At 45.5% G+C, this 12,052-nt stretch overlaps 1 protein-coding gene across 4 annotated transcripts in view; it reads left to right on the top strand.

Moving 5' to 3' along the window:
* Window positions 1-10,819, top strand: part of tom1 (target of myb1 membrane trafficking protein) — a 59,401-nt gene extending 48,582 nt beyond the window's left edge. For all 4 annotated transcript variants that reach the window (XM_084329935.1, XM_084329933.1, XM_084329934.1 and 1 more), the window contains 2 exons: window positions 3,851-3,890; window positions 5,284-10,819. In XM_084329935.1, the coding sequence (XP_084186061.1) occupies window positions 3,851-3,890; window positions 5,284-5,378 (135 nt within the window). In that variant the 3' untranslated portion in view covers window positions 5,379-10,819. The remainder of the gene's footprint in view (window positions 1-3,850; window positions 3,891-5,283) is intronic.
* The last annotated feature ends 1,233 nt before the right edge of the window (window positions 10,820-12,052 follow it).

Here is a 12,052-nt window from a genome sequence, read left to right as displayed (position 1 = left end):
GAGCTTTCATAGTCGAGCAGATCTCAGCGGACGTCCGCGGTCTATTTCCTACATTTCTCGCACCAGTTTTACTACATTTCCCACAATTCTGTCTGTTCTACTGCAGATCAGAGGGAACATTATCAGCGGGAGAGCGCGAGAGAGAGAGGGAGAGGGAGGGAGAGAGAGAGAGAGAGAGAGCGCGCTTCACGGGCTCATCTCTCTCCTCGCGCCACCAATCGCTCGCGCGGCGTCACATTAAATGCAGTTCGATGTCAACCAGTTTTGTGTGACACCAAGTCAGCGGCGCGGATGTCCGCGCCTCAGAAAATAGGAGCGTCGCACCTGTGGGTCTGCTGTCCGCTGAGATCAAAGCTCAAGAGTCCGTGCGGACATCCGCGGAGTCTGCTCTGTGTACAGTCTGCTGGACTATGGGAGCGCCTTTACTCTGATCTCCTGCAGGGGAACACACAATTTACAAATGACGCCGTCCATAAAGGAACCCCGTGATTGCATTGCTATAGCACAAACTTATAAATCATCAGATATAAGATAGCTCTAACGTTCCCTGTCTCTGGAACAGGATGGAAGGATGGCTTAGAGTAGACGACAGAGTACAGCAACTTGCAATGGGCCTGGTCTACAAGATACACTACACGACCAAGGTACCCATGTACATTTACATTTACATTTAGTCATTTAGCTGACGCTTTTATCCAAAGCGACTTACAAGTTCTGTGCGACAAGACAGCAAGAAGGGTATAACTCTATCAGCTGAGTAACAATGTTCATCAAAGTGTTGCGTGTTACAGTGTAGGTTCGTTTATTAGGACAAGTGCATGACATTAAGGTTAGTCGGGGTTAGATTTTTATTTTTTTTTTTTATCATTTCAGATAATGGTTGAAGAAGTGAGTCTTTAGTCGACGGCGAAAGATTGGACGGGATTCGGCTGTCCTAACTGGGATGGGTAGTTCATTCCACCATTGTGGGGCAAGGACTGAGAATAGGCGTCTTCTCTTTGATGACCCTCCGGGAGCTTGGATAGGAGTAGATCTGAGGCGGCCAGAAGATGCAGAGCGTAGGGGTCTTGAGGGTGTGTAGTTAGAGACCATTGACCGGAGGTAGGCGGGAGCGGTTCCCTTTGCCGCACGGTATGCTAGGTCGAGGGCCTTGAAGCGGATACGTGCAGCAATGGGGAGCCAGTGCAGGTCCCTAAGAAGTGGGGTGACATGGGCCGACTTCGGTAGGTTTGAGATCAGGCGGGCCGCTGCGTTTTGAATGAGTTGAAGAGGCTTGGTGGCAGTGGCCGGGAGGCCAGCTAGCAGTGCGTTGCAGTAGTCGAGGCGGGAGATGACTGTTGATTGGACGAGGAGTTGGGTGGCTTCTTTTGTCAGGAAGGGGCGTATCCTTCTGACGTTGCTCAGGAGGAATCTGCAGGTTCTGGTTGTCGCTGCGATGTGAGCAGAGAAGTTCAGCTGGTCGTCGAGGACAACACCAAGGTTCTTGGCGGTCGGCGACGCGGTCACAGCTGCATTCTCGACTGTGATGGAGAGGTCGGTCAGGGGGGAGGATTTGGCCGGCAGGTGGAGCAATTCTGTTTAGCTTAGGTTCAGTTTGAGGTGGTTGGTCGTCATCCAGGCGGAGATGTCGGACAGACAGGCCGAGATCCGCTCAGAGACGTGGATATCTGAGGGAGGGAAGGAGAGGAAGAGTTGAGTATCATCGGCATAACAATGATATGAGAAGCCATGAGACGTGATAATGTTACCCAGTGATTTAGTGTAGAGGGAGAAGAGAAGGGGTCCTAGGACCGAGCCCTGGGGGACACCCGTCCGGAGGGGGCGGGTGGCCGACAGAGTCCCTCTCCATGACACTTGGTAGGAGCGGTCATTGAGGTATGATGTCAGCCATGTCAGCGCAGATCCAGCCACTCCCATTCCTGCGAGGGCCGCGAGGAGGATCTGATGGTTGACTGTGTCGAAGGCTGCAGATAGATCTAGGAGAATCAGGACAGAGGAGAGGCCTTTCGCTTTTGCTAAGTGAAGTGCCTCTGTGACCGCAATGAGGGCCGTTTCTGTGGAGTGGCCAGTCCGGAAGCCAGACTGATTGGGGTCTAGGAGGTCATTCTGTAAGAGATAAGCAGTAAGTTGGTTGGATACAGCACGTTCAAGTGTTTTAGAAAGGAAGGAGAGAAGAGAGACAGGACGATAGTTGGCTATGACGGTGGGGTTCAGGGTTGGTTTTTTTATGAGGGGCGTGACTCTGGCTTGTTTTAGGGAGGTGGGGACCACCCCCGAGTTGAGTGAGGAGTTGATGGTTGCAGTTAGGAATGGGAGGATGTCCGGTGCTATGGTCTGGAGGAGTGGGGAGGGTAGCTGGTCCAGCTGGCATGTAGTCGGACGGTTCGACGTTACCAGTGTCAGGGTCTCGGCTTCTGTAATGGGAGAGAAAGATGACAGAGTGAAGGATGAGGTTCTCGATTCAGCGTTTGGAATGGGTGGGGGTTGGGAGAAGGAGCTGCGGATGTTCTCCACTTTTTCCTCAAAGAAGATCGCAAAGTCTTCGGCAGAAAAAGATGAGGGAGGAGGAGGTGGGGGGGGAGTGAGGAGGGAGGACATGGCAAATGTACATGTCAAAATACTTCCCAAAGGTCAGTGAATACCACGATCACAACACCAGAGGGAGCGCCACAAATCATGTTAAACCCAGATTCGGCTCAAATAAGGGACTAAACACGTTTCGCAATTATGCCACATCAATGTGGAACGCCCTACCCAAAGCTGTAAAGGAATGTGGATCACTACCCACTTTCAAAACCACTCTCAAGGGACACCTACGGGAGACTGCAATTCAAAACTGGCCCCTGTAAATGTCCTAACCCAACCCCCTCCAATGTACAGTCACTTACCTAGTATGGTTTTGTCAACAGTCCAATGTACAATTTTGCTTGTTTGTACAGTGTCTCCCCCCCCCTCGATGTACAGTTTTGCTTGTTTATACAGTGTTTCTCCCCCCCCAACCACCTCCAATGTAAATTACCCAGTATGGTTGACAATATCCCAATGTACCCAACCCCCCCCACACAACCCCACCCAACCTCCTCCAATGTACAGTTTCTACGTCAAATGTATATATTCCCTTTTCTTAACTCCTTCTGAATCACAAACAGTACTGTATTTGCAAATCTGGTATGTCATAAATGTATAGATGTAGCAGTACTGAATATCTGTATGTCATGTATGTCATATATGTCCTGATGAATTGAAAATGGGGGACCCTGATGTAAACAAGACGAAAGTCTTTCTCTGGTCTGCATCCCCTTAACAATTGTGTGTATTGAGCTGTACTGTATTGTACCCATTCTGCAATCTGTTAATAAAGTTTTCATTCATTCATTCATTCACTCTGCAGTCTTGCCTGTGCTTTAGCCCAAAAAGTTTAACTTTTTTCAACCGGGGGGGGGGGGGGGGGGGGGGAGCAGCCTAGAGACCAATGGCGCTATACAGACAGTGAACGTCACCTCACAATTTGGTTTTATAGCGTCTAAATGTCTAATCTGAACTTTACCCCTTGTATAGGTTTCTTCTGAGACACTAGGCTACTCTCCTAAACAACCTAGTGGCTTTAACCCTTTCACTGCCGCACTACCAAACGGTTAACCCTTTCACCGCGACAACACACAGAATGTTAACCCTTTCACTGCCACACAACAGCAGGTTAACCCTTTCACTGCCACATGACATAAGGTTAACCCTTTTACTATCACACTACCGACGGCGTTAACCTTCTGTCGTGTGGCAGTGAAAGGGTTAAAGCATGTTTCCATTGATTGCTCTTTGACAACATGACTTTTGTCTGTTTGCAATACAGGAAGACGATCTTGGCGAATCCGACGGTGTGACAAGTGAAGGTGGGTTGTTTCTTTTTTCTTCTAGAATTAGTTGTTTTAAAGGTGCTATAGATATATTTTTATATAGAGTAATCATTTCAAATTATATACATAATAATATCCACAGAGATTTTAGAAAGGTGCAAAATAAAAGGGTCCAAAATGAATGTTGTTTGCATGTTGCAGGCACCTGATTGGATAAATGACATGCTCAGGTTTTAGTGAGTTTTTCCTTACCTTCGCGTGGGGTATGTCTGGGAGTGTTGCATTTATTTGTTTTATTTATTTAAAAATGTTTGCATTTCATGGTGTTTTTGCTTTGTTCTTGCTTTGATTTGATTTGAATGCTGGTGCTCTAGTGCGGCATCTAGTGGCTGAATGGTATCTACAGCACCTTGCATCCTCTCATTTGGTATTATACCACAGGTGCAGAATGTAAAGGGTTGTTTTATTGTTTACGATGTAACAATAAGCTTTAATAATAATAACATGGATTTATACAGCGCCTTTCAAGAAATCCAAGGCCGCTTTACAAGGCAACAAAAAAAGACACATAAGGAATAGCATGGGGGGGCCATGCTGAAAGGTTCTGTCCCCAAAGGAGAAGAGATCTGTGTCTGAGGATCACAGCTTCCGGGAGGAGGTGTAGGGGTGGAGGAGGTCAGATAGGTACTGGGGGTATGGAGGAGGTGTAGGGGTGGAGGAGGTCAGATAGGTACTGGGGGTATGGAGGAGGTGTAGGGGGGGAGGAGGTCAGATAGGTACTGGGGGGTATGGAGGAGGTGTAGGGAGGGAGGAGGTCAGATAGGTACTGGGGGTATGGAGGAGGTGTAGGGGTGGAGGAGGTCAGATAGGTACTGGGGGCATGGAGGAGGTGTAGGGGTGGAGGAGGTCAGATAGGTACTGGGGGCGTGGAGGAGGTGTAGGGAGGGAGGAGGTCAGATAGGTACTGGGGGGTATGGAGGAGGTGTAGGGAGGGAGGAGGTCAGATAGGTACTGGGGGTATGGAGGAGGTGTAGGGGTGGAGGAGGTCAGATAGGTACTGGGGGGCATGGAGGAGGTGTAGGGAGGGAGGAGGTCAGATAGGTACTGGGGGGTATGGAGGAGGTGTAGGGAGGGAGGAGGTCAGATAGGTACTGGGGGCATGGAGGAGGTGTAGGGGTGGAGGAGGTCAGATAGGTACTGGGGGCGTGGAGGAGGTGTAGGGAGGGAGGAGGTCAGAGAGGTACTGGGGGCGTGGAGGAGGTGTAGGGGGGGAGGAGGTCAGATAGGTACTGGGGGCGTGGAGGAGGTGTAGGGGTGGAGGAGGTCAGATAGGTACTGGGGGCATGGAGGAGGTGTAGGGGTGGAGGAGGTCAGATAGGTATTTGCCCTAACTTTACCCTAATCCTCCTGCCCCCCTGTCTCTCTGCAGAGTTTGACCGGTTTCTCGCGGAGAGAGCGAAGGCAGCGGACCGACTCCCGTCGCTGAGAGCCTCTTCACAAGATGCCAAGCAGTCCCAGTCCTAGACCTCGCCGTCGCCACCGGCTGCTCTCGCAGCACTAATGGAGGTCGTGACCCCCGACCTCACTATCACCACCTGCTGCACTCGCAGCACTAATGGAGGTCGTGACCCCCGACCTCACTATCACCACCTGCTGCACTCGCAGCACTAATGGAGGTCGTGACCTCCGACCTCACTGTCACCACCGGCATGGAGGTCCTGGCCTGTAAGGCTGAAAGATATTTGTGTGGCTGCGAGGCTGAGTGGCCGTGGCTGGGCGACGCGGGGTTTGAATCCAGGAGGGTTACGCTGGCGCATGCGGTGAACATATGATGTGGGAAATGGGACTGGCGTCACACATTTCCATAGTACAGAGAGGTGTGGGGGTGACGCCCCCTGGTGGCGGTGCACTGCTGTTTCTTCAGATCGCTTCAACGCTCATGTAATGGGTCATCGTCTTTCATCTCCTCTGTCTTTATCGGTTTATATGAAGGGTAAATTATTTCAGACCAAGGGTTTTTATTAACTCGTGAAATGTTGTGTGATTTTAAGTACAAATGTTTTCCCTGGATAATACCATAAATGTACCACAATACACAAACGTGGTATTATCCAGGGTATTGTCCATGTGTGGAATGCAAATATTTGCACTCTTTTATAATGGGTGTCATTCCTGCTACTGAAAGAGAGAATATTGTTACAGAAAGCAATATCTTATCGGTGATATGCTGATAGATAGATGTCAAATATTAATATTAAAGGTGCTATAGATAACATTTGTATGTAGAGTAATCATTATTAATCATTTAATAAAAGATCCACAGAGCTTTTAGAAAAAATATGTTGATTAACTAATTTATCATTTAACCTCTTAAGCCCTAGCCCTATTTTCTGAAAATCCGCCTAAAATATATACCTAAGTAAATGGAGGATTGCTCCACTTCTACAAGGTCCATTTGCATGTTCTTGGTATCTAGGGACATCTATGGATCTCAGGGAATGTATTCCCAGTGTCACAAATATTGTGTCAGTTACTAGGCTTGCGTAAATTGTAATGAACCAAAGGAAAATATCAATTCTATTTTATTTTCATTTTTCATCTTTGACGGTGAATAACATCATGCAAAAATGTACCATACAAGAGAAATAGCAGGTGAGCTCATTCAGTACCTTCTTTTGATCACGTGTACAAAGAATCTAAGCAAATGAATAAAGGGAAGATGATTAAACGGAAGGTTTTGTAGATACAGTACTGAATTCTGCCAGCCGGACACTTGAAATATGATTATATAATAATAGAATATCAGGCCTATAAATGACAAGTCGCACATTTATGGATCGGGCCACATCTCTCCTTTCCAATGGCAGAGTTAAATCTGGATTTAGTATCACTAGGCGTGATTCACAAACCGTGAATAAAATCTAGTACAGTTACTTTTTTATAATGTAAATTTCTCTGCCGTTTTTTTGCTAGACATTCACAGAAAGGTAGAGAAACGAACTGCGTTCTGTTTTATGGCAATAACGTTCAGGTTTGTGGGAGATAATCCTGAAAAATAAGAAATAAAAAAGTAAATCCAGATCCACACAGACACAGGGGCTGGCGTGAGCTGGGTAGTGTAGTTTTTTTTGAAATTCGAAAGCCCATCGAAAGCCCTGGGTCTCTTCCTTCAAAAGACTACACTCATTTTTGGCTGCGCCACTTCCTCCCGTCAATATGCGCCGGTTTCCAACTCGATGCCCTGAGATTTCTATAATCTTATATTTCACTAATAACATTTAAAATCATTGGTAAACAAACGTAATGCTGAAAATATACACTTTGGCTGCTGTTTTGACAGGCTTAGGGTCTTTACTCTACATTAATTCATACAGTCTGTAGAGATGGATTTATGGCGTGATGTCAGCGTCTCTACAATTTGTAGCCGCATTTCTGCAGACCCCTCTCTGATTGGTTGAGCTCCATTTCTGCAGACCCCTCTCTGATTGGTTGAGCGAAGCCCCTCTCTGATTGGAAATGTACTACCAGATTCGCGTATAATGTTATTTCGCGTGACTTCGCGGTTTATTCATAACGTTATGCACATTTCACAACACAGCCAGCTGTCAGAAACTGTACATTGTAACGTTGTTATTTCGCGGCCTGCCCATTTGATGTTCCCAAATCATATTCAGAAAGTATCACAGAGACTTCTATTGACCAAGGAATTAGTTATTATTAGTAAGACACAACATTTCCGTAGCAATTGACCACCAGACTCTTTCTCTTAAGGCATTAACTGGGTTAATTAATATAAATGTTATATTGTAACTGTCTAGTTACACATTGGTTCCGAAACATGTATGTTCCAGGCTGCAATTAAAACTTTGAATCTGAGAGAGCTCTGGTCAGCGAAGCCGGCGAGCGATTATTATTGGTTTTTAATGACAAACCAATTACATAATCCTATCCAACATGTGTAAAGGCACACACAACATATTCCAGTTAACGGTATATTTTTTTAATGATTTGTTATGGCGTAATCAATACTTCCATGCGTATAAATTGCGTTCGCGACCTCCATGTTTTGGGGCTATTCATCAGAAAACTCGGATCCGGGATTCGGCTCCCATCCGTCGGGCAACAATTGTGGGTTTTCAGCCTCTCTCTCTGGAGCTTAACGGAGTTTCGACTCCTGGCTAGAGGAGCTTGTCGCGGCTCATGCGCATGTGCGCGCTCGGCCAATCGGAGAGGGGTCTGCAGAAATGGCCTCAACCAATCAGAGAGGGGTCTGCAGAAATGCGGCTACGAATTGTAGAGACGCGTGATGTCATGTGCACTCCAGTACCAGACTGCTCAGGCTTAAGAGGTTAAAAAAAAAGTTTTGTTGGTCCAAAATGAATGTTGGTTGTTTACATGTTGTGTGTATGTATCCCCTCCCCATTTCCCCATGTGGAATGCACCTGATTGGATAAATGACATGCTGGTGCTCTAGTGCGACATCTAGTGGCTGAATGTTATCTATAGCACCTTTTAAGGGATAACTCTACTGTATTTGATATGTGGGTCTTGCCTTGGTGACATGAGTTCATTATCAGACCATCGTTCAACATGTTTTACTATTGTAGAGGTATTCTGTAGCCATTTTGTGCCTATTAGTTGCCTCCATAGCTTTCCAGTGTATCTGAAGATGTCCTCACCTTTTCAGACGCTCAAACCTCACTACGCATGCTGAAAATGGCGGGTGAATCGGTGCGTCTACATTGTTGACTTTATGGCTGCTACAAGAACTAGCACAGGAAGAAATGGCTTGTCTTTGAGATCATGTTTTATGGAACAACGAGACACGTTTAAAAGTCGGATATGATGAATTGTGAGGTGTTTTATTTTCAGACACACTGGGAGCTATAGAAATTATGAATCTGCACAAAATGGCCACCGAATATCTTTGAGGGAAAACTATGAACTCGCATCAAGGTACAAATGTTACATGGAACCCACATGTAAAAGGAGCTGTAAGTGTTAATTCTTGTTAAAATAATAGCCCTACATCACTGATATAGAGTGTCTGGTCAGTAACGTGGGTCTCTCAGTCCCTCCGCTCTGCAGTAAACACAGAATACATCATACACTCTCACTGCAAATATGGTCTTGACAAAAATAAGATATAAAAACTAGTTTTAAGCAAATATGTGCTTGAAACAAGTAAAATAATCTCCTGGTGCAGTAAATATAGAAAATATAGCTTGGTAAGATTCCTTGAAATAAATATCTAGGGTTCTCTCTCCTGATTAGATAAAGTAGGAACAGGATACCAGGAAATGTATTTATTGTTTACTACAGAGTGGAGGGACTGGGAGACCCATGTTACTGACCAGACACACTATATCAGTGATGACTGTTTACTGCAGAGTGGAGGGACTGAGAGACCCATGTTACTGACGCAGACAGCCTATTCTTTAATCCCAGCCGAAGAGTGCTGCCGAGTGCTTCCGCGTTTTCCCTGATTGGCCGCGACACGGCCCGCGGCAGCGGCAGAGCTTGCGGCATTATGTAGCCGTAATCCCTGCTGTTTTTCCATCGACGCTTAGCTCAACTGGTACGCCGCCGTGCTGTGGAGCCTGCGGTGCGGTTGGTCACAAGTTTGAATCACTTTTTTTTTTTTTTTTTTTATACGTTTATCATCTCTCGCTATAAACGTGCATTCTTTCGCTGGTTAAGTTTAGGCATTCTTTCGGAGTTGGTTAAGGTTAGGGTTAAGTTAAGGTTAGGGTGAAGGTTAGGCATTATTTCGGAGTTGGTTAAGGTTAGGGTTAAGTTAAGGTTAGGGTTAAGGTGAGGCATTCTTTCGGAGTTGGTTAAGGTTAGGGTTAAGTTAAGGTTAGGCATTCTTTCGGAGTTGGTTAAGGTTAGGGTTAAGGTTAGGCATTATTTCGGAGTTGGTTAAGGTTAGGGTTTGTCGCAGAGAATGCCTGTCTGTCTTTCTTGACGTGGAGGATGCAGCCTATTTCCGCACTGCCGCTCTCTCGCGCTGCCGCGGTCACATGGGCGTCATGGCCAATCAGAGAAACGCGACGCACTCTTCGGCTGGGATTAATATAGACGCGACCAGACACTCTATATCAGTGATGGCGGTTTACTGCAGAGTGGAGGGACTGGCAGACCCATGTTACTGACCAGACACGTATCAGTGATTGCTGTTTACTGCAGAGTGGAGGGACTGAGAGACCCATGTTACTGACCAGACACTCTGTATCAGTGATGACTGTTTACTACAGAGTGGAGGGACTGGGTGACCCATGTTACTGACCAGACACTATATCAGCGATGACTCTCGGAATGTAGAGCTATTTAACACTTATTTTAACAAGAAAAAACACAGCACCTTTAAAGACAGTGAGGCTGTCGCTGTCCAGTGTCCATTGACAGGTCATAGGAAATATAATGGGTATCTTAATAGTAAACTGTAAAGAAGAGAGAAACTCAACTGTGATTTGATGAATAATGCAATGTGATATATATTATATAACCATGTCTGTGATGATGCACAACGATACAGACGGCAATTGACAGCGAAAAGCGAGAGTTTTTACATCTCAACACTAATGTTACAGATGATGTAATTACTGCTGTATTAAAGTCTCACCTTTTCTGCGTACCATAGTCGCACCACGGCCACTTTGCTCTTAACAGGGTGGAAAGGAATCTCAACCTGAGCGTGACGTGCGAGCAAATCGGCTTGCCGTGTGACTATGGACAGTTGTACCCAAGGGCTGGAAATAGGTGTTGGCTCTGCAGTGCGTCAGAATCTACTGTACGAGCTGTTACAGGTCGTGATGGGATGCTGTTATATTAAAGTGGTAAAGATGGTGATGGGATGCTGTTATATTAAAGTGGTCAAGTTGTTTGTTTTGTTTTTCTGGTGATAATAAGCTGTCCTGGCTGTTGCACTGCACTTACTTTCCATCCTGAAAATACACAACTACTCATAACTACTGCGTCTGTCTTCCATTCATTCACATTTAGCTGAACACTTTTATCCAAAGTGACTTACAAATTCTGTACGACGGAACAGCAAGAAGAGAACAACTATCAGCTGAGTAACAATGTTCATCAAACAGTGCTGAAGCTGAACTTGAGCGTTGGAGAGGGAACAGTAGAGTGGTAGAAAGGGAACAGTAGAGAGGGAACGTTGGAGAGAGAACAGTAGAGTGGTAGAAAGGGAACAGTAGAGAGGGAACGTTGGAGAGAGAACAGTAGAGTGGTAGAAAGGGAACAGTAGAGAGGGAACGTTGGAGAGAGAACAGTAGAGTGGTAGAAAGGGAACAGTAGAGAGGGAGCGTTGGAGAGAGAACAGTAGAGTGGTAGAAAGGGAACAGTAGAGAGGGAACGGTAGAATTCATACGCTTAAAAAAAATCCATGAGCATAGTAGGTAGAAATATACAGTAGGCATATTAGCATAGTAGGTAGTAGTATAGACATATTAGCATAGTACATACATAGTAGATAGTAAGGGTGTAACAATGCATCGATCCTAAGGTCGCATCGAATCGTGGTCAAATGAAGAGATTTCATGATGCATTGAATCGTTGCCTGAAGAATCGTAATCGAATCGTTGTGGGGTCAAATATATGTAACGGTTGTGACAACGTCACCTCAAACTTCGATGCTCAGAGGGAGATTCGAACCCCGGTCTCCCACACCGCGGGCAGCAACACAAACCGCTATACCAAGAGGCGAATACACTTCTTTGTACCGTGTCTATGCATCTTTTCAAATTAATTAACTGATCAAAAATGTATCTAATCGCATCGAATCGTGGTCAAATGAAAGATTTCATGATGCATTGAATCGTTGCCTGAAGAATCGTAATGTAATCGAATCGTTGTGTGGTCAAATATTTACAGTTACACCCCTAGTAGATAGTAGTATAGACATAGTATAGTAGGTAGTAGTATAGACATATTAGTATAGTAGGTCATAATATAGACATATTAGTATATAGTAGGTAGTAATATAGACATATTAGTATAGTAGGTAGTAATATAGACATATTAGTATAGTAGGTAGTAATATAGACATATTAGCATAGTAGGTATAGTAATATAGACATATTCAATCCAATCCAACTTTATTTATAAAGCGCTTTAACAGCCACAGGGGCACAAAGTGCTGTGCAGAGGGAGCATATTAAAAACTATAAGCAGCACTAAAAATA

Source organism: Notolepis coatsorum (assembly GCF_963971535.1).
Source record: "Notolepis coatsorum genome assembly, chromosome: 14".
Classification (NCBI taxonomy): Eukaryota; Metazoa; Chordata; class Actinopteri; order Aulopiformes; family Paralepididae; genus Notolepis; species Notolepis coatsorum.
This window is presented reverse-complemented; position numbering and strand designations above follow the sequence as displayed.